This window comes from Rhinopithecus bieti, unplaced genomic scaffold (assembly GCF_001698545.2).
Source record: "Rhinopithecus bieti isolate Rb0 unplaced genomic scaffold, ASM169854v2 scaffold_5002, whole genome shotgun sequence".
Lineage (NCBI taxonomy): Eukaryota > Metazoa > Chordata > Mammalia > Primates > Cercopithecidae > Rhinopithecus > Rhinopithecus bieti.
The window spans coordinates 182,271-204,746 of NW_016804830.1; the positions used below are offsets into that span (position 1 = coordinate 182,271).

Below are 22,476 nucleotides of genomic sequence, written 5' to 3' on the forward strand. Positions count from 1 at the left end.
AAAAAAAAAAAAAAAACAGGCTTTCAACAATTTCATCCTTATTGAATGTTTATATGCCATCTAAGTTATAAAGAAGATAGAAGTCCCAAGATTCTATTTCCAAGATAACGAGAAGACAAGGAAAATCTCTGAGAAGCAATGCTGAAGAAAAATCGTTACTTGAGGGCTTTTAACTCACTTGTGTGTGGAATGAGTTAGTTCTGTTTCTATAAATTAAACACCTCAGCATCGCAATGAAAACCAACATTACATTAGTTCCTACTAAGACTTTTGTTTACAGGCTCAACAGAAAGAGCCATAATTGAATGAACCAGGAAAACAATTATCCCCACACCCGTAAAAGTGACTTCTCAGAAGTGAAACACCCTGAAAGGGAAAAAATGGGGATAACCAGAAGAAAGCAAGATAAGCATTGTCAATACTTACAGTAAGTGTATTCTTGGAAAAGTTAAAAATTATTTCATTGAAAATGAAAACCCACTTTGAAAAATACACAAAGAGTAAATATAAATACTTTAAATATTTAACGGACTCTTTTAAGTGAACATTCATGTGATGCTGGAAAGCATCAACAGGAAGAGGAAGTTCTGTTTCTGGAGTAGCTGTTATGGTATGATAATGGAATTTGGCCCTTTTAAAATCAACAAATGAGTCTTACAATTGGGTAAAACTCTTATTAGGAAATTAGACTACTTTGTGCAGAAGCACTATTGTTGCACTTTTCATCAAAGAGCTTTGACCCTCTAATTCAGTTACTTTATCTATTTTTTCATGATATAATGATTTGACGATTAACTTAAAAATAAAGCAAGCTGACATTTCGGACTGGCATGCAGTGTCACAATGAAATTGAGAAATGAAATGTGGTCAAGGAATCAATATGCTTTTTATCCCTTGCCCTATAAACAAAAGTAACTTAGGATAAGCAAACTGTACTTCAACCACACACGGTCTAGCTCCATTCGCCACAAACCACCATGCAACACTGGCTAGTGCTATAAAGGACAGACACAGAATTCAACAAATTCAGCTGCGCGCTTATACTATGCTTACGGTCTATATCTCTTAAACGCCAAGTGTTTTCGGAAGATGAAATATTTAAATACAAGAATTAAAAGCAAACCCCATGATTTACCCTCATTTCTTCAGCGCCTGGACATTGCTTCCAGCAAGAACCTGTGATTTACTGGTAATGTCAACATTCTGGAAAGTTATTAGATAATAATTAAACACTGTGCAGGTCAACATCTCAAAGAGATCAAGTTCCCAGGTCACCATGCAGTAGGCTCAACATTAAGTTCACAGGTAGAAATTCCTAAAATGTAATTGTCTTGAGAACCTACTGCAGGACAGGGCTAAAGCTGAGAAATAATACAGGAATACCAAGCCGACTTCAGGCACCGACCTTCACCCAAAATGACCTTCTCCTCTGATTTCCAAACGAGTACACAATCCTAATGCACACTACAGGCGGAAAACCACAATAATGGTTTTGCCTCCCCCTTCTCTGAGAATTGGGAGGGAAGTTTCTCTCCGGAAAAATTACATTTCCAAAAGCCAATCAACTGGATAACTCGGCAGCAACCCCAGGCTAACTGCACTGCTCCGAAACAACCCTCTTTCCTTTGCCTGTCAACTTCGCTGGCCAAAGGCAATCTGCAATCACCGACTCCCCTGCTAGGTCGGACCCCGATTCCGGGAGGCCGAGCGAAGGAGGAATTCATACCAACCTGTCGGTGATAGTAGACTGTGTGCCACTCATTGGGGCCCTTGGCGAGAGGTCCTCCTTTTATCCAACTTGCATTTTACAGTAACACCTCCTCCCCACCCCCAGTGCTCTGGGATCAGGCCCAACTCCGTCAGGGACACAGAAGTCCAACTCAAAACTCCATTCAGTCATCTAGACCATCCGATTGGAAGGGGTCAACGGATGCAGGTTGGAGGAAAACAAGTTATCTCCCAAAACAAACTGAGAAAGCCAGGGAGCGAGTCAGTCCAGACTGAGTCGAGCTAGTGAGAAATCCTCCAGAAGGCACAAGGAGAAACTTCCTCAGAGAGAGAAGTCCGCGCGCCGTGGGAAGGGGACCCGGGACTCCCGCCGGGGCTGGGGCGGGATCAGCTCAGGGACGGGTGTCGGCTCCTCCTCTGGAGTCTCGGGGCCTCGAACTCCCCGCCGCGGCAAGGGCCGGGGCCCTCCCTCCCGGCTCTCTATCTGGGGCTGCCGGCTGCTCCTGGCCGCAGCGTTGGCCGCGTCTCCGGCCGTCCCGCGCCGGGCTCGCGCGGTTCCATGTCCCGGGCTCGGGGCTCCTCCTCTGCTCGCCGCCCCCACCAGGCTCCCGGTGCTGGGACGAGCCGTGGGCGCCAGGGGAGGGGTCCCGCGGCCCGAGGTGACAGGGACCCGTGTCTCTCAGCGCCGCGGGCTGCTCCCCATCCCTTTGAGGCCCGGACTCTTCCGCAGTCGCCAGAGGCGGCGGCTACTCCCCGACGCTCCCCGCGAGGGGCGGGAGATGCCCGTCCGGCCTGGCCTGGAAGCCCTGGTCCGGGAGGCGGAGGCGGAGGCGGCGGCTTCTCCCCGCGCAGGGCCGGCTCGCCGGGTTCTAGAGGCCCTCGCGGGAGCGCGCGCAGACAGCGGAGGAGGCCGGCGGCGGTGGGGGCCGCGCAACCGCGGGCGCGCGCGCGGGTTCCGGTTCCGGTTCTGGCTTCCCGGCCCTGGCCGCGTCCGGCGCGAGCTCGAGCTTCCCGTCCCCCGCCGACTTTTTTGGCCCCCTCCCCTCTGACTTCGGGAAGCCGCCTCACCCAGGATCCCTCCGCCGCTCAGGCTTGCGCTCCCGCCCTTGAAGGACGCCTCCGCCGGAGCCCTGTTTGGGGGAGCGAAAAAGTAGTCCTGCGCGGCGGAGGGAAGTGGGACCCGTGCAGCCCCGGGAGGCCCACCCACCTCCCGCGGCGCCTGGGCCCATGAGTGACGAGAAGTTCTCTTTCGAGGCCAGTTTGTACTAAGTCTACTTTCACCAGAGATCTCCCGAGAGCGTCCCCGAGATCCCGAGGACATCGTGCCGGGAGGCTCTTTGGAAATTACCAGCCCCCCTTGTCCTGGAAACTTTTATTCCTTAAGGGAATGTACTCTCTCTCCTGTCTTCTGGCTGCAAGCGTTCTGCCAGTGACCGGCCGGCGCCCCTCGCTGCCTCCGCAGACCCCGCTTACCTGGGCACCTGCCGGCTCCGGGGGGAGAGCGCGGGCGGGAGCCGGAGGCGCAGGGCTGAGGGAGAGCAGCTGGGGACTGCAGCCAGGGCTTCTCGGTATAAATATTACTTTTAGGCTGTTTTTGCCTTGGCAAAATGAAATGTGTTATTTGCCAAATTGAGAAGGCATGGTGCTTTCCATGGCGACTTAACAAGCGTGTTGTGGAAAGAAATGGGAGAAGAAAACGAAGTATATTTATCCAGTAGATAGCATTACGGTTCTCTCTGAAGGGTTCCAAACGTTTTTTCGTTTTTTTCCCCTGCTGGGTAGAGAGATTTAGATACCCATCTAGTTTTATGATTGAATAATTCAGTATTATGGCAATTTAGGTACCACGTATAATACAGGTCTTCAGTTCTGCCTGCAAACGTCTAAAGTGGCTATTCCCTTTATCCAACTATTTTCAGACTTTTGAGCGTAAACCTATGTTGGTGGCAAGGAATTTCAGCCATTTTGTGGAATCCAAGTAGCAAATCAAATCTAATAAACAGTGGATGTGGAGAGAGGAAACAATTACCTCTTAACAATGCTGTTGCAAAAAGTCATTCCACAACAGTTCATGAAAGGATCATTATCCCCGAATAGAGGCACGAGCTCACACTGACGTTAGTTAGAACGGGGGGGGGGGGGGGGGGGTGGGAAAAAAAAGGAAAAGATAAACAGAGGCCAGAGACGACTCTTTATTGCTCGATTTTTTAGGTTCAAGGCACAGCCAGCTAATTTTGTAATGTTTATTTTTGGAAAGAATAGAAGCAGATTAGCCAAGGCACTTTCCTAATGATGAGACCAGGACACATTGCCACCTGCTGGTGTATCCTAGCATGACAATTCTACCCTGAAGACTCTTAAATTGAGTGTTTACATGTAACTGGAACGAATCCCATTCATCTATCTCTCTATATATACACACTGACCAAAATGCAAAGCTTATTCCCAAACTTAATAAATCTTTCTTAAAAGTATTAAGTATCTTATTTTCCCCTATTCTAATAATGTTACAGTGTTAAGTATCAAATTAATTGAACCCAATGACTCATCAAATCATGCATTTTAAAAATGAGTTCCTCCCTTCCCTTAATACTTGAGGGAAGCCTCAGTACTTAAGCTTCAGGAATAAAACAAACTGGGAAAGTTTCCTAATTCACCTTCTCTTCCTTGCATACAAAACCTCTTGGCAAGCTGCTCTCAAGATCTTTCCAAACTTAAACAGACCCACGGTTCTAGCTGTGAGCAAAGAAGGCATTTTGCTGTGGGAAAGCTTCAGAAGATGGTAAGCAAAAGATTGAATTAAGCAGTGGTTATTCATTCCAGAACTAATTTTTTTTAATGATGAAAATCTCTATAGTCACCTACAAAGCATTGATGATTTAAAAAACAAACAAACAAACAAACAAAAAACCTGAAAGCCTCTTTAAAGCTGCTGGTAGCTCAACTGTTGTAAAGGCTGTAACTATAGGATGCCTTCAGAAAGTCAAGCCAGTCTAGGTAGAACACACTCCTCAGGGTCAGTATTACTTTACCTAGAAAAAATGGCATTGATGACCCAATCCACTGGACATGCTCTTTGAGGAGGTTTTCCAGTGGGGATTATTCTAAACCACATTCTCATCCTCTTGTCCATTCTTTCAACATGCTTATTAAGTGTCTACTATGCGTCCCAGACTGTTTTAGGCATTGGTAGTACAGTCCTCAAGACAGGGCCTCCAGCTGTCTTCAGACGATGTCTCTGATGTCAACTCACTTGACATCACCATTTTCAAGGCAAGTGTCCAAACAGGTGGCAGAACAAGAAACACATTAAGGCCGGGCGCGGTGGCTCAAGCCTGTAATCCCAGCACTTTGGGAGGCTGAGACGGGTAGATCACGAGGTCAGGAGATCGAGACCATCCTGCGTAACACGGTGAAACCCCATCTCTACTAAAATACAAAAAACTAGCCGGGCGAGGTGGCGGGCGCCTGTAGTCCCAGCTACTCGGAGGCTGAGGCAGGAGAATGGCGGGAACCTGGGAGGCGGAGCTTGCAGTGAGCTGAGATCAGGCCACTGCACTCCAGCCTGGGCGACAGAGCGAGACTCCGTCTCAAAAAAAAAAAAAAAAAGAAACACATTAAGGTTCTTCCTCTCTCTTTTGGCAAACTGTTTTCTGTATGTCAATTGTTACTCCCCAAAATGACAAAATAGGGGGAATGATGGATAATGAACAGCAGATTAGTGAAATTCACTAGTAAGTATGAATACAGGTCAACATTTCTACAGGTCAAAAGGCTTTTTTTAACTTCTTGGAAAACCACCACAAAATATAAAGCCAGACTCTGGATATATAAAAAGTTGTTTTACTTTTATAAAATTTAGTACAAATCTTATGGAAATATAAATCCTTCTTGAACAGTGTTCGTTATCATTACATAGTAATCCAGTGCAAATGAGTACTTCATTTTGTCTGAGTACACCACACATTCATTAGCCCTTCATTTACCTGTGGTTTCAAAACTTAGCATCATCTTAACTGCTGAGTCATCTTCAGTTCACATTGTTCTCTCAGAAGTTTTTTCATAGTTATTAGTAACAACATCAAGAAAAGCTGAAATGAGGGATTCCCTTCCCCTTACCAATTATTCAGATTTCTCACCATTCAAAAAAATCTACATACAGTCCCATGAAAGTGTTCCCAAAACAATATCTGCAGTCCCTTCATTTCTGAGGAGTAAGAGAGAAAAAGAATTGGTACCAGATTAAGCCTGTTCATTTATCTGGTATGGAACAGGTTGCACTGTGCCAAAATTCAAGAGCCAGCTTTTTTTCTGTTTTTTTAAGCTCATGTGCCAAGCCACTCTTTTCTACGAGTCTTGCTAAAATCAGCATTCCCCAGCATCCTACTTTGACTGCAATTTTGTTGGAAAGAAGCTCACCAGCATTTTAGGGGCACTCATCATAGGAAAAAAAAAAAGTGGAAATTAAGAAAAAAAACAGGAAGTGGAGATGCTGACAGATTATCTCAATGCCCAGCAAAACTCTTTAACCAAATGACATTCATTTTTAAAGATGCACTGTTAATATGCACTTAAAGTTACTGTTTCCTGAACAGTGATGACTTTACACCATTCCAACCACTCCCTCATGCCTGGTTTCTGTGGCCAAGACCATTTTCCATTTTCAAGACCACTCATGGCTGAGCATGGTGGCTCACACCTGTAATCCCAGCACTTTGGGAAGCTGAGGCGGGCAGGTCATGAAGTCAGGAGTTCGACACCAGCCTGGCCAATATGGTGAAACCCCGTCTCTACTAAAAATACAAAAAGTAGCCAGGCATGATGGCACACGCCTGTAGTCCCAGCTACTTGGGAGGCTGAGGCAGGAGAATCACTTGAACCCAGAAGGCGAAGGTTGCAGTAAGTCGAGATGACTCCACTGCACTCCAGCCCAGGCGACAGAGCAAGACTCCATCTCTAAAAAAAAAAAAAAAAAAAAAAAAAAAAAAAAAACACTCATTACGTTAGATTACCAGTGGCCATGGAATGAACTGACACTTCCTACTGACCAGCCTTGCCTCCAGTAGCACCATATGCTTGCTCACCCACTGAGCTAATCAAACACCATTGACTTAAATAACATGGTAAAAATAAATAATCAATAAATACACAAATAAATACTTCATGTTTTCATAAAAGCCCTACAAGAAAGACCTCCATTAATAAAATGCCACATAATGTCTCTATGAAATATACTACAGGGTATTTCATTCATTCACAATAGGTTTAAACTCAGGCAAAGAAGAAACAAGTAACCTATCCAAATGATCTGGCAAGTGAGTAGCAAAATTAGTTAAAAGAACCCAGGAATTCTTGATTCTTAACCCCTTGTTCTAAGCTTATATTCTTGCTTCTCTTGGAGACTGTCACACTAAGAATTATTATTTTTTTTCCTTTTAAGACTGGCCTTGTTGTATTAGTTTCTTCATAGAGTGGTACCATTTTATAAAAATAAGAAAAGCAGGAGTACTAAAAGGGAATGTATCTAAAATGAAAAAAAAAAAAAAAAATTGACCTCATCCCCCTGAGGCCAGTACACACTTTAAAGTCTTTGGTTCTAGTTTGCAATATGTACAGCAGAGCTGAAATCTAAACTGCCATCTCAAGCACAGTGGAATCCACATGATAAATCCCTATGGAATTTAGTCATAGCCTCAAATGCCTAGGAGATTAATGCACAAAAGCCCTGAGAACTGGCATAGTTTTCCTGGTAGGGCAGAACTCATATAACAGGACTCAGTAAATCTACCCACACTTCATTCATCTCAAATCCAAAGCCCTAACTCTACAGGTTTTGTGCAGAAAAGAGTTAACATAGCAGGCCTAAACTGCTATCCTTGGAGAGGCTGATTACAGGGTTGGCCACTGGCCGGTATTTGGGAACTCAGATTTTGGAAGGGCTCCCACCATTAACTGATAAGACTGGCTTACTGTGTCTGAACTGTTTCTGCAAACAATATGGCTTATGCTGAACACCTGCTTTCCTTTTGAAAGTCTTGAATTTTGCTATCTGCCAGGGAAAGACTGCCTAGGTGACCTGTCCTCAGTAAAAACCCTGGCCACTGAGTCTGTAATGACCTTGTCCAGTAGATAGCCCATTCACACGTTTTCACAAATCACTGCTAGGGGAACTAAGCATATCCTGTGTGATTCCATTGGGAGAAACTCTGGAAACTTATGCTTGCTTTACCCTAGACTTTGTCTCAGGTGCCTTTTCCTTTTACCGATTTTTCTTTGAATCTTTTCACTATAATAAATCAAAACTATGAGTAAGACTATATGCTGAGTCCACTGAGTCCTCCTAGAGAATTATGGAAACTGGCAGTGGTCTTGGGCACCTCTGGCACAGTTGGTATAGGTGGTTCAGTAAGTAACGCTCCTCTTTGCTGCCACAGTTTCACTCTCGCCCTCCTACGCCCCTCTGTTTAAGCGGCCCAATTCCCCGATCTAATGTTCAGAATCCCAAAGGCATGTCTCTTTCTGAAAGCCCCTCACTTTATAGTAAATGGGGTAAACTTAGATAAATAGATACATGAAAAGCAGAAATAAGTGTTTATTGAGTTAGTTCTCAAAGAAACAAGAAATAGCACTAATCTTTTTTCAGTTCCTTTCTAAACTGCCTGAACATCAAACCTCCCAGGGACAGGAGGACCCAGGGTCACCACAAATGAAAACAAATGCCAGTTGTACTCACTTCACAGTTCTGACTTATTCCCAACTACCATGGAGTATTCTCACTTTCTACAACTGTGCCACTGTAGAAGTTGGTGTTTTAATACTGATATATGCTCGGCTTGAAGACTGACCAAATTGATCAATAAATTTAGCCCTTTTTTGAAACCTAAGTTTGTTATAAGCATAATTCCATAACAGTCATATTTCCAACCTGGTTCCCATGGCTGACTTAACCCAATCCCTAATCTGGAGCAAGCCTTGGCTAGTGTATTTTGAGATGTCTGTTGTGCTTCAGCTGCCGTTCCTCACTCCGCCTGCTTCTCCAAGCATGGTACTTCTTGATGCTCTTCCTCCATGCAAAGCGCCAGATGCTAAACATGAAACACCAAGACACAGCGTACATCGCTACTCCCCCAGCCTTCACAAACCACTTAGGTGTGGGGGAGACCATTTCACAGAAAAGGAGGCGAGCTCCTACACCAATCCTCACTCCTGTGAACAGAGCCACAAAGAGGAAGTCCACTACATCTCCAGTGAAACTGTGATAGTGTCCTGTTTCCCGGAGAAACCAGCGCATCTGCAGCAAGGGATTGGTAAGCTCACTTCCAAAGAGGACTGCATTGACCTCTGTGCCAGATTCCCCAAGCACAAGGGCCATGATAATGCCCAAGATACTTAATGTGTGATGAGCCAGCATCAAGGTACCCTCAGACTGGAAGTAGATGCACCAGCCCAAGTCGAAGATGAAGTAGCCCAAGGTGAGACACAGGACATGAACTTGGAGAGGTGTATTGGGTGAGCCTGAAATAAACCAAGACGGAAGCAAATTGAGTGACTGGGAATTGTGCTACCTTGCACAGGGATCCTATGTTGTTGTCTTTCAAACCTTACTGAACACTAAAACAAAAACAATGGTAGGCACATGCTTTTTAATGAGGGCCAAAGAAAGACTAAAATATAAAATCTAGGTCTTTATCAAACTAAATGATGTTCAGACCTCAGGAAATGCTGTTCTGATGAATCTGACTTCAGTGAGTTTGCATTCTTCAGTGAACACAGGCAATAATCTGTGTCCTCTCCGTGGAACAGCATAAAATCCAATTATTTTGTTTCTTCAATTAAAATCCTACACATTTTTTTTTTTTTTTTTTACCCTGCTAAAGGTTTATTTCCAGACTCTTGGATAATTGTTTCCTGAATGTCAGATTTTTTTTCTCAGCTTAATGGGTTACGTTATTGAACACTCAGTGGCCCTAACCTATCTTGAAAGTAGATTCTGGAGAGGGCCCCAGAAGTTAGTGTGTGCTCATGTCCAGGAACGTAGGTTTTAAGGACCTGACATATTTGAAACCATTTAGAACCTTCATATAAAACACAAAGCTTAACAGTTGCTTTCATCGGTTTGACAGTTTGGGGGGAAAACTCAGAAATTCGGTAAGAGAAGCTAAAGAAATATTTTTAAAAATTATATTCCAGGGGAGTTAAGGGCTGCATTGTGTCCCCCCTCCCCAAATTCATATGCTAAAGCCCTTAACCAGTAGTACCTCAGAATGTGAGTGTATTTGGAAATAGGGCCTTTAAAGAGGTAATCTAGTTAAAATGGGGTAACTAGAGTAATCCAATATGACTGTTATCCTTAAAAGAAGGGATTAGGACACAGATATGCATGCATACACACACACACACACACACACAGAGGGGTGACCATGGAAGGACACAGTGGGAGGGCGGCCATCTACAAGCCAAGGACAGAGGCCTCAGAAGAAAGCAACCCTGCTAACAACTTGAACTTGGACTTGTACCCTCTAGAATTTTAATAAAAATTGCATATTTATGAAAGTAACACTTGTACATCTAGTAACAAAAAGGATAAGGAATATCTCATCCTCTTAACATAGACATGGAAAGATGCTGTCTTTTGAGTAGAATTTTAAGAAAATAAACATCTGGTTAAGCCACCCACTCTGTGGTACTGTGTTATGGCAGCCCCAACCAATTAATACAAGGGGGTAAAATTTTTGCATAGTTGGCTGGGCGCGGTGGCTCACGCCTGTAATCCCAGCACTTTGGGAGGCTGAGGCGGGCGGATCATGAGGTCAGGAGATCGAGACCATCCTGACTAACATGGTGAAACCCCGTTTCTACTAAAAACACAAAAAAAATTAGCCAGGCGTGGGGGCGGGCACCTGTAGTCCCAGCTACTCGGGAGGCTGAGGCAGGAGAACGGCGCGAACCCAGGAGGTGGAGCTTGCAGTGAGCTGAGATTGAGCCACTGCACCCCAGCCTGGGCAACAGAGCAAGACTCCATCTCAAAAAAAAAAAAAAAATTGCATACTTATGAAAGTAACACTTGTACATCTAGTAACAAATAGGATAAGGAACATCTCATCCTCTTAACATAGACATGGAAAGATGCTGTCTTTTGAGTAGACAGTCAAGTAAAAGTTGCAAGCTGACAACAATATGTGTAATACAGTTCTATTTGTGTCTTTTGGAATATGTTGATACTGGCTTTATGGTTTTTATATTTCTGATTAAATTGTAACAAGCAATTTAAAATTTATTTTACAAGTAGAGAGTTATGAAAAGCAGAAACAAGTGACAAACAATATCAGAGTTAACAATGAAGAAGAATGAGGATTCCAATACAAAATTATAATGGGAATTATTCTTCAATATTGTATAAATTCTGTTTAAAAGTCCCATGCTTCTAAGACTACCCCCAAATCATAAATCCCTAAGGGAAAATCCCCTACCTACCTGGGTGGGTAAAAGGCCATGGGCCATCAATGAAGCCAATATAAGCGGAGAGGCCTATAGAGAGGACTCCATGGGTGAAGGTGACCAGCCGGCAGCTCCACTCATAGCTTCGGTGCTTATTCAGGTGGCAGAAAGAAATATAGAGCGAGAGCCAGCCACACAGGCTGCACAGCACCTGCAGACACAGAGCTAATGCCATCCTGCGATGAAAAGACCAAAACCAGAAAAATAAAGAATGCACCCTAAGAAAACAGCATTGGGTCATTTTGTGTATATGTCCTCATTTCTATTATAGAATAGCTCAAATATATTGCCTTATCTTGTTTTCCTTATCTACACAGCCAAGAATCTTCTATTTAAGTATGGCTGTATTTATAATTCCAAGTTCCTCAGAGATAACATATTAGCAACTGGTGAATGCTGTCAACTGGAAACCAGGAACCCCACTCTGAGCTGGTAGGCTGGCATCACATTTTATGATAAGTAAATGTCAATAATAACCCTCCAGTGATGACTGAGCTTGGGCAATAATACACAAATAATAAAGCACATGTATTAAATAATATCTTTACAGTTCAAAAACCCCAATGAAAAGCACTCATGAAAAAATAGAACACTGCCACTTTGGTTTCTGTGAGAGGTCACATGACACATGGCAGTTTAATGTGGTTTTAAGCTGATACTTAATTCAGCTGAGGTCTGGATTTGGGTCACAGGTTTATCAGTCAAACACAAAACTTGGGATAAACTTAAATATAGAACTATACAAAGAGTCCAGACATCTTGGAGGTTGGGGGGAAATCCTGGCTTTATTCAGTCCTGAAATCCAACCCAAAGATTTGCCAAGAGTGAAGCAGAAGGATTCTAAGGTTCAAGAGGTGGGGAGTTTTTGTTGAGATCTAAAAATATACTTAAGGCAATTATTCAGTTAAAAATGAAATGACGCCAGAAAGCTGTACTGGTGACAAATACGTTAGGACAAGAACAGCTATAACTGAGTCAATTTGGTCACACAGGACCAAAATCTAAAAATGAGCAAGATGTTGTTATTAGTATTCATTAGTTCCTCCATTGAAACGTACAAATAAAAAGTCAAAAACATATCAGATATCTGCTTCATCTCAGCAGAAATTGTCTGCATGGCTATGCGTATTGCTTAACCTTATTCTGACCAGTGAAATAATATCTGTGGAAGTCAATACACAAGCCACTTCCCAAGAATGCTATCCAGAGAGGGTTTCATGAAGGTCAAGGTCTGTACAGCTTTCATCTGAAATCAGACTTTCATTCAAGAAAACAGTACGTGTCCATAATAGACTTGGGTTCCAATTCTGTCTCTGCCCCTAGAGAGACTAGCCATAAGAGTGTGGGCAAATCACTTTAACCTCTAGAACCCCATTTAAAAAAAAAGAAAGAAAGAAAAGAAAATAAGGAGAAGGAGGAGAAGGAAGGAGAGGAAGGGAAAGGAAAGAAAGAGACTAGGACTGGAGAACTCTACAGTCCGGTCCAGTTCTGACATGGAGTTCTGAAATAAACTTTGTAAAATATCAAGGCCAATTCTCAGAGTAAGGGCCAGAAATACAAAGTATCCCGCGTGAAGAGAACTGCCCTCCCCTATCTCCTTCTAAAGGCCAGGGTCACTGGCCAGTAATGCGGATCAGCTCATTTGGATATGCCTATTAGTATTTTTAGAGTCCTCTTCTCTGAATCCTAATTCCTTGGCAGAACAGAGAAAACAGTAGCCCATTTACAAACACTTAAATAAAAGAACAGACATTCGTAAATGGCAGACACAACTCTATGACCCTGGGAACTCCCTGTGTGGGTTTCGGCTTTTTGCTCTTGGTTTTCGCCAAAGAACGGAAGGGCATTTGGAAGGCCATCGCCGCTCAAAGGTCCAAGGCTCCTCTCCTGGTTTCTCCGGTTCCAGGGCCAGGCTGGCGAGCAGGAGCCTTGGAGCTGGCGTGGCTGGTGGTGAGCGCGGGTCCCGGGGCCTCGCAGGGACGGCGATCGCATCTCCGCGCCGCGGTGCCTGCGACGCTCGGCCACGCCCGGACCAAGAGCCGGAGCCAGGCACCGTTATCCCCGCATCCGGCTGCGCCGCAGGTTGGCGCAGGAAGGCCTCGGGCGCCCGAGGCAGGAGGAGGCCCGCTCCCCTTCGGAGGCCAGCCCGGGCCCTCTGCTGCCTCCTTCCCCAGTGGGCCGCGCGGACCCGGTGCCCACCCCGGCCCGGCGGTTCGCGCCGCGCGGTTACCTGGCGGAGCGTACCGGGAAGCCTCGGGCGCCCGGGCGCCCGCAGCTCCGGGCCCGGATCGAGGGAACAGGAAGCGGAGGAACCAGAGGGGGAGGACGAGGCTGTGACGGAGGCGGAGGAGGAGCCGGGGGTCTGGGGGCACCTGCTGGCTGGGAGGATGGAGCGCAGAGCCGAAGCCGGGCCACCGACGTTCCGAAAGCGCGCGGGAGGGTTCTCCTTCTCTGGCGGGGGAGTCAAGAGGGATCTGGCGGTGACGTGAGACCTGCAGGTCGCTGCTCTTGTATAGCTGTTATTGTTTGTTTAAATCATTACCCATTTCTCCCCTCCCCTCAATGGGACAGCTCATCCAATCAATTTATCGAGTACCTACTAAGTGCTTGCAGCCTGACTAGGCATTGTGGGGGATGTAAGACTTCGTTCTCGCCCGTGTGCTTGAATTTAAGTCGTGAAACAGGAACTGATGAGCAGGAAAGTGCTCAGGCCTGAGAATTAGAAGTTACAGTATTCCAGTGTCAGCCCTGTCACCAACTTGGCAGTAAAGCATAAGGCTTGAGAGTGAACCTTGCTTGGTATGTCTTTGGGCAAGTTACTTTTCTGTTGCCTCCCTTTCCTCGGTCCTCAGAATGGGGATAGTAATAACACCTATCTCATAAGGTTATTTTGAGAATTTTTAAATATTACGTATGTAAAGTGCTTTGAACAATGACTGGCACATGAAAGTCACTACATAAAGGCCAACTGTTGTATTTCACGTTTGGTAAATCCTTTTCTTCTCTGGTTCTATTTTAATACCGAGCAGAGTAAGTTTGAGCGATAAGAATGGAGGCTCGAATGGGATAAAGACGATGTCTGCCTTGATTGATCAGGACAGGCAATCCTGGGTGCTGAGGAACATAGACATTCTCAAAAGGAGAAGACCGTTAGCAGAGATGTGAGTGTTTAGACCATGCCTGGGGAATAGTAAATATTCTAGTTTTGGTCATTTATCTTACCAACCCCTCAAAGGCAAGGATGACACTGGTTTCATCTTTGTTTCCGTAGGACCTAGCATGAGGCAGGTACAATAAATGTTTGTGTGTTGAATTGATGTGAAATGAGTCTGGAAAACTATTTTGGAAGCATATCACAGTTCCTAAAGTGTGTCGATCATCTGTGCCACTTGGGAAGTGTTTTCAAATACCCTGTGCAGGCTGTACCTTGAATATTATGATTTAGTAGGTTTGGTATAGGGTTCAAGGATCTGTATTTTTTTTAAACCTGCCCAGAAGTCATTCAGATGATCACATTTGACAACCATTGCTGTTAGAGTCTTTAAATGCCTCTGATGCCAGCCTAAGATGCCAGGCTGAAATATCTTATGTGGAAGCCCATGATGTTATTGAACAAGGGAATCATATTATCATGCTCTCCAAGCCCTTGCTAGTCCAAGTGTGGTCTATGGACCAGCAAAATCTGCATCACCTTGGAGTTCATCAGAGACTCAGAATCTCAGAACCTAACCCCGGACCTACCAAACATCTGCATTTTAACAAGTTCCCCAGTGATTCTTATACACATTTGGGCCGTAGTTCTTAACCTTGATAGCATGGTAGAATCACTTGGGAACTAAAATCCTAATACCCAGGCCACACTCTGAAAAAAGTAAATCAGAATCTCTGTGTGGATATCAATCATTTTAAAAGCTCCCTGGGTGATTCCAGTGTGCAACCAAAGTTGAGAACCCCAGCTCTAGCAATACTCAATTAAAATCAGTGTAAGATGAATTGGAGAAGGCCTGTTACACATGTGTTGGGATAGACTGGATAACAGGTAATGATAGTCTGGAGAAGTAAAACATGGAAGGATCCACTTCACTGAATGGAGAGTGTGCAGAGCTCAACCTCTTCCCCCATTTGTTTTTGTTGCAGTATTTTTTTTTTCTAGCATCTGATTCTGGACTTTCTTCCTGCTGCCATCGTTTCCCATGAAAGAACAGAGTACTAACGTCTTCAGGAGTCTAAAGGCTGAGGGGGCAAGGAAAAAGGGAAGGAGCCAGTTCGTCCTAAAGTATTGGGCCTTTATCCTAGGGTGACTGGGATTCTAGGTTCAAGCTGCATGGCCTGGGATTAAATTTTGTTGATGTATCTATCTTTGGCCATAATCCCTGTTCCACCAGATCAGATCCTTGTCAACAGGAGCATCCCCCAGAAATTCTGGGCTGTTAAGGAGAGCAGGGGTCGGGAAGCTCTCCGCCAATTTAATAACAATGAGAATAATAATCACAATAATCACAAATAACACCTATATTGCTCTTATTAATGTACCAGGTATCGTTCCAAGCACTATCTATATATATGTGTATACACACACACACACACTCATGTAATCCTCACAATTATATGGGATGGGACCTATTGTTATCTCCATTTTGCAGGTGAGAAACTGAGTCATGGAGCAGTCAAGGCTTTCCCAAGGCGACACAGTTAGTAGGACGCAGAGTAGGGTACAAACCCAGGCAATATGACTCTGGAGATCATGCCTGTATGGCAGATGCGCCTAACTGCGGTTAACCTTAAGTATACCCTGAGGATGACCCTGTGTGGCAGACGCATCTGAATGTGTGTCTACCGTTCCAAGCGTGGCCTACCCAGAGATTCATTCCTTATCTATGAGGAACATCTGAGCCCCTGGCCCAGCCCTTGGAACATGGGCCATACAGGGGGCTAAGGCCCTTTGTTTCATGGTAAATGAATGTTGCCAGGTAGAGGTTGTTAGCAGGAAGGTGTTAGATGAAAGTGCTATATAAACTGCATGCTTTCTGCAGGCAGTGGTGGTTCTCCTGTCCAGCCTGTTGCCACTGGATCCCTCTTATGTAAGTTCCCCTCAACAAATCCTATGTCGCATTTGTTGGCTCTTGGTCTTTGTTTGGCCTCTTGAATCTGGTGCTATCCTTCCTGAAGTCAATAGGGATCTGGCATGACAATGCCCTTAACCACTGAGATATGCTGCCTCCACTTACCTAAAAATTCCTGCAGGTGTGCACTGTATTCTCCTGTATTCACAACTCCTATCTCATTGAAGGGCGTTTAGAGGGAAGAAAGGAATTTTATATTTAAAAAACATAATTGCCTGTTATGTGCTAGTCACAATGTTAGCCACAGGGATACAGAAAAAAAAAAAAAGCCTCAACTGCAAGGAGGTCCCCCCCACACAAGGAAGAGGCAGAAGAGTCAGTAAGTGAGCCATGGTGGGGGCACTCAGAGCACATGAGGAGCCCTGGCAACGTGGGAGCTCCGGCCAGGGTCCCTGCTTTGAGTCCTGGGGTTAACAAACTCAGTCTCTGAGTCAGACCAAAAGTCCTTACTTTGTCTTAGGAGCACACAGCTGGGCCCACCCGTTTTGAGTCAACTAAACATTAGAGTATGAAATACAATTTGAAATGCAGCAGCAACAATCTTTTTTATTTCTCCTTTGGCAATGATTGGTGGTCTCTGTTAGATTCTCTTGTCCCTAGTTAGATGCTGAGGCGGCGAACCAAGCTTCAGTTAAACTTCCCTGGAATTACAGATTTTACAGAATCATGCAGACGTGAAAGGTGACCCTGCTCACTTTCAGGCTTGATTCTGTTCAGCTATGTCCAAGTCAGTTGGCAAGGAAAGCTACTGGAGTCTGAACAGGCTACAATTCTGTTTATTTCTTTCATAAAAAATCATGGGCAAATGGATGAAAATCCAAGTTTTGGACAATACAGAGGATCAGCTTTTAGCACTCACCTGGGCAGGATGTCAAGGCAGCCAGGACTTCTGTAGAAAAAGGTTGGCTCTGGCATCCATGAGCGTACAGGGAGGAATGCACACATGCATGTGTATGTACTTAAAGTACTGCCGAAGGCTCCTCTTGCTGTCTGTCTGCTACATACCCGGCCCCTTTAAACTAGATCTTTTCTTGAGAAAGTAAACATTACCAGTAGGCCTTCTCCCACTTCATGACATGAAATAGGAATTTTAAAAGCCCCATTGAAACATCAGGGAGTGGTTAACTCTTGATTATTAATATTTAGATTTCCTGTGTGGATATTATTATTTGCAAGAAGTGTTTAATCCCAATAGTTTTTCCCGATCAGTCATTACATTTTTGAAGGGCCTCTCTTTCCCACAGGTCAGCGTTTACCTCAGCAATGGTACCTATTTATTATTTATTTTGTTTTTTGAGATGGAGTCTCGCTCTGTCACCTGGGCTGGAGTGCAGTGGCACAATCTTGGCTCACTGCAAGCTCCAACAGTAACTATTTAAATTTGTATTAATCTAAGAAAAACCACAAGAATAGGTTAACTGCCTTTCAACCTCCTCACCAAAAGTCACAATGCATTCTGAAGCCATATATATATATATATATATAATATATATATATGAGACAAATATGTATATTTGAGACAGGGTCTCACTCTGTTGTTCAGGCTGGAGTGCAGCAGCAGCATGACCATGGCTCACTGCAGCCTTGACTTCCTGGGCTCAATAGATCCTCCCATCTCAGGCTCTCCAGTAGCTGGGACTACAGGTGTGCACCACCAAGCCTGGCTAATATATGATTATTAAATTATCCTCTGCCTTAACTATTTATTGCTTTATGTTGTGAGTAATGAATAATTGCCATTCAGGGCATCTGAAACATGAGACATCAGCCTCAATCCCCAGCGCTTAAGTGTTCAAATGACTCTACCTTAAACATTCACCATCCTCCCATTTACAATATCTCTTGCCTACTCTGCCCTTAAGGTAGTTCTGTTACAGAGAGTAACAACTCTGAATTCTTCAGGGCCCTGTAATAATGTATGTCATCTTTAGCATCAGTTTGAGAAGTAATACACTTAATGTCCCAATTTGAAACATTTTCTGCCATCCCGTTTCATTATATGCACTCACATGCCCCCCACAACAACAAAAAGGCACAGAACAAGAATCTAAACCTCTTCTTATCAACAGTGGAATACTTTTCATAATCACTATACACATTTATTTAGGAACAGTGAGATTCCTTTGAATCTCAACAGTTTCCTAGATATGCTGTCTTTTTTTTTTCTTTTTATTTTAAGTTACCATTTCTGGAATGGCTTCATGTTACATCTCTACACACTGGCCCACAAAAAAGGAGACTCTAGAGATAATGTTCCCAAAGAAGTCAACAAAGATTCCCAGACCAGGCAGGGCGTGGTGGCTCACACCTGTAATCCCAGCACTTTGGGAGGCCAAAGTGGGTAGATCAGGAGGTCAGGAGTTCAAGACCAGCCTGACCAACATGGTGAAACCCCATCTCTACTAAAAATACAAAAATTAGCTGGGCATGGTGGTGGGCGCCTGTAATCCCAGCTACTTGGGAGGCTGAGGCAGGAGAATCACTTGAACCCAGGAGGCAGAGTTTGCAGTGAGCCAAGATCACGTCACTACACTCCAGCCTGGGTGGGAGCGAGACTCTGTCTCAAAAAAAAAAAAAAAAAAAATTCCCAGCCCATGGGGGAACTGTGGAAGCTAGCCCAGTATTTCATCCTTTGGTTTTTCCCCCCCCCCCCCTTTTTTTAAAAGAAGATAAAATATTACAGAGACATTTTGAAAAATCACACCTGAGTTAAACGTTTTGCTGGAAAATTCCACATTAAGGAGTTAAGAACATAATGCAAAAAATGGGAAAGGGCTATATACAGGTACTTTGCCACCGTCATTACTGTGTGTTTGCTCTTGTGTTCTTCCTTTTCTGCCACCAGGAGAAAGGAGAGGGGACAAGATAAACACAGACAGGGAAGGAAAGAACAGGCACTCCTGAGCCCTAGGCAGACATGGACAGACAGAAGGGCACTGGTGAGCAGCGCAGCATGCCCAGAGCACCCACCAAGGGCAGCTCTTTTACGCCTTCTGCAAAAAGGAGGGGACCTGAAGGGCGCAATAATGAATGGATTTGGTTGTAGAACAGGGGCAAGGTTAAAAGAAAATGGGGTGAGATGAAGATTCCGTCAAAAAACGTAGCTGTACAGAGAAAACATCAAGGCTTTGGTGGAGATATCAGATTCAAATCTTTTCCCAGATTTTGGGATCAGTTCAGGGATTGTGGCCAAGTTCAGAGTCAAAACTATTATCTCCCCTTCTGGTGTTTGGCACTCCAGCCAAATGGTTGTCCCCAGAAGCCCACAGATGAGCTGGAGATTAACAGCAAGAAGTCTTTTCTCTGAAAGACCATTGCCACAGTGAAGCTGACTAAAATACTTGGAACTAGAAGGCAAGGGCATAGGCAAGGAAGGTGAAAACGGTAGGCTCCTAGGAGGGGCTATATATTTCAAGAGCACTGGGAGTCTGCACTTGGTTCAATCACAGTTTGGATCTCCGGAGGCCCTTGCTCCTGAAGAAGGCAAGAGTCTGGATTCACTGATAGTGGGGATTTTCTTCCACTCTTCTGAAAGCAATCTGTCTGTATATAGAAGGCATGATTCCCTTCCTTCCAGGGGGAATACAGGGCCAGGTGGAGTAGGAGAAACATTTTGGTCTCAGTGGAGGTAGGTGGGATGATTCCATCGGTACCAAGATCTGGAAGGAAGAAAGAAGTCAATCCTAAAGCTAGTAATGTGATGGCGTAAGATGGGAATGGGGAGTGACTGTTAGCAGGTATAGGGGTTTTTGGGGGGAGGGGTAATAAAAACATACTGGAATTAGATAATGCTGATGGTTGCACAACCTTGTGAATATACTAAAAACCACTGAACTGTACACTTTAAAATGGTGAATTTTCTGGTATATGAATTATACCTCAAAACAATTTTTTAAAGCTAGTAATGTATATTATATGGTTCTCTCTCTCTCTGTCTCGGTAGGGGTAGGTGAGGAGCTCCAGTGTTTCGGGCTATGCAACAATTGGCCAATAAGAGCTGGCTGCCTTGCTGAACTGCCTGGATTTGGACAGGTGGGTTCATCTTTTCTGACAAACTCAGGTCTGTAACCTACACATCTCTGTTTTGTTCTGAATCAAGGCAGAATCTCTCTCTCTCCAAAGGCATCAGCTCTGAGAACACTTTTTAGAGCAGATTCTTTGCCTCATGAACTGAAGCCTAGGAGGCTGCCTTCCTCACTGCGTCCCAGGTGGGAGTGGGAGACAGGAACTGGCACCACTTCCCTCTCTCCCTGTGTCAGCCATGCTTGAAGCCCAGGGTTTTCTTTGTGCCTAAGCTCTAGGCTCACATCAGAACCTCCTGAAAACTGGGTTCCTCGCATGAAGCCCAGCGAAGGACCTGGCCCTTTCTGACATGAGTGTTTGGAAATTTCCACCCTCAAAGTAAGGATGGAAATTTTGGCTTTGTTGACATCAGCTCCTTGCCAGGATGGCTCACGGACTGAAGCTTCTTTTTAAAATCCCTGCTCCCTAGGGATCAAGTCCAGTCTGGCTGTCACTCTGTCCTCTCTCTACCACCCCATTCCTCTTTTCCAATCCTATCTATGACAAGCTTTCTTTCCCAAGGCATGGGCCCAGCTTCTCACATGTCGCTTGGCCCTGCTGGGATGTCTCTGCACCCTCCCCTCCACCTTACCCTGAAGAGTTAAAACTGGAGGCGGAGTTCACTGATGCTTTGGAGTTATTTTGAGATGCAGTGGGGCTGCTGGCGTAGAGTCCTGAGCCAGGAGATGAAGGCCTGCTGTTGTTCCCAGGGGAACAGGATGATGTTACTGAGGATAAGGAGAGGCAAAAACAAGGGGAAAATAATACTGCTGGATCCCGGGACATTGGGACATAGCCCCTCAGACACAAATTTCCTGGTATAACCCCAAAGGGACCTCACCCTCTCCCTACCCACACCCACCTGACTACCTCCTGCCTCATTAGCCTCAACTTCTGCCCACACCCAGAGAGGCTCTCATCCAAATGCTCTCTACAGCCCAGGCCCTGGAGAGTGGTGTGGCTGGTTCTGCAAGTCTAAGACTTGCCAAATGCAAGGACAGATGCCAAAATCATCCTACTCTGGGACACACCCAAGGCTGGGCACATGCAGCCCCGGACCAAGAGGCGGGAGGAGAAAAGAACAAGAAGGAAGAGAGGAGGAAAGAAAGGCAGTGCACAGGGGAGAAAGAGAACTTGAGGGCACCATGAAAGATTGCCAGCTGCTCTAGTTCTCCTGACTCCACCAAGAAAAGGTGCATAGTTTTCTAGAAACTAGAGTAATGAACTGAGCTCATGGCTCATGCCTGTAAGCCCAACACTTTTGGGAGGCCGAGGCAGGAGGGCCGATTAAGCCCAGGAGTTCAAAACCAACCTGGGCAACATGGCGAAACCCAGTCTCTACAAAAAATACAAAAATTCGCCAGGTGTGATGACATGCACCTGTAGTCTCAGCTACTCAGGAGGCTGAGGCGGGAGGATCACTTGAGCCTGGGAGTTTGAGGTTGCAGTGAGCCATGATTGCATCACCGCATTGCTTGGGCAACAGAGCAAGACCCTGTCTCAAAAAACAAAACAAAACAAAAACAAAAAGAGCAATGAACTGGGAGTGAGGGGACCTAAGCCCTGTCTTGGTCCCTGGCCATCCACTCAGCAGCTCTGTGGCCTGTGCTGATTTGTTTCACTTTCCTGAAACTCATTTTCATCCTCTGTGAAATGGCAGATTTTGTATTTGGATTAACTCTTGTGTTTGTGTTTCCCAAACTGTGTTCTATGGATAGGGTGACATATATTTTATTATCCAAACTAAGACCCTAAGACACTTTGAAAAGTGGAGGGGGCCGAGTGCAGTGGCTCACTCCTGTAATCCCAGCACTTTGGGAGGCTGAGGCGGGCGGATCACCTGAGGTCAGGAGTTCAAGACCAGCCTGACCAACATGGAGAAACCCTGTCTCTACTAAAACTACAAAAAAATTAGCCGAGTGTGGTGATGCACTCCTGTAATCCCAGCTACTGGGGAGGCTGAGGCAGGAGAATCGCACCGGGAGGCAGAGGTTGCAGTGAGCTGAGATTGCGCCATTGCACTCCAGCCTGGGCAACGAGAGTGAAACTCTGTCTCAGAAAAAAA

At 45.0% G+C, this 22,476-nt stretch overlaps 3 protein-coding genes across 11 annotated transcripts in view; all 3 read right to left on the bottom strand.

Annotated features, from left to right (window-relative positions):
• ARHGEF12 (Rho guanine nucleotide exchange factor 12) overlaps window positions 1–2,783 on the bottom strand; it is a 152,765-nt gene extending 149,982 nt beyond the window's left edge. Inside the window, exon 1 of the mRNA XM_017870478.1 lies at window positions 1,728–2,783. Coding sequence (XP_017725967.1) covers window positions 1,728–1,762 — 35 coding nt within the window. The 5' untranslated portion in view covers window positions 1,763–2,783. The remainder of the gene's footprint in view (window positions 1–1,727) is intronic.
• Window positions 2,784–5,550: 2,767 nt separating this feature from the next.
• Window positions 5,551–13,777, bottom strand: TLCD5 (TLC domain containing 5). Of its 4 annotated transcripts, none has more exons than XM_017870480.1 (3): window positions 13,457–13,777; window positions 11,203–11,402; window positions 5,551–9,243 (listed from the first exon to the last, which is right to left on the bottom strand). In XM_017870480.1, exons 2-3 carry the CDS (start codon window positions 11,399–11,401, stop codon window positions 8,705–8,707), a joined length of 738 nt encoding a protein of 245 aa, XP_017725969.1. In that variant the 5' UTR covers window position 11,402; window positions 13,457–13,777; the 3' UTR covers window positions 5,551–8,704. The 4 variants fall into 4 exon arrangements, with proteins under 4 accessions (XP_017725969.1, XP_017725972.1, XP_017725970.1 ...); XM_017870483.1 differs by having other exon boundaries at window positions 13,599–13,739; XM_017870481.1 differs by having other exon boundaries at window positions 13,471–13,739.
• Window positions 13,778–19,042: 5,265 nt separating this feature from the next.
• POU2F3 (POU class 2 homeobox 3) overlaps window positions 19,043–22,476 on the bottom strand; it is an 83,770-nt gene continuing 80,336 nt past the window's right edge. For all 6 annotated transcript variants that reach the window (XM_017870470.1, XM_017870475.1, XM_017870472.1 and 3 more), the window contains 2 exons: window positions 21,004–21,139; window positions 19,043–20,008 (listed from right to left, as the gene is read on the bottom strand). In XM_017870470.1, the coding sequence (XP_017725959.1) occupies window positions 19,969–20,008; window positions 21,004–21,139 (176 nt within the window). In that variant the 3' untranslated portion in view covers window positions 19,043–19,968. The remainder of the gene's footprint in view (window positions 20,009–21,003; window positions 21,140–22,476) is intronic.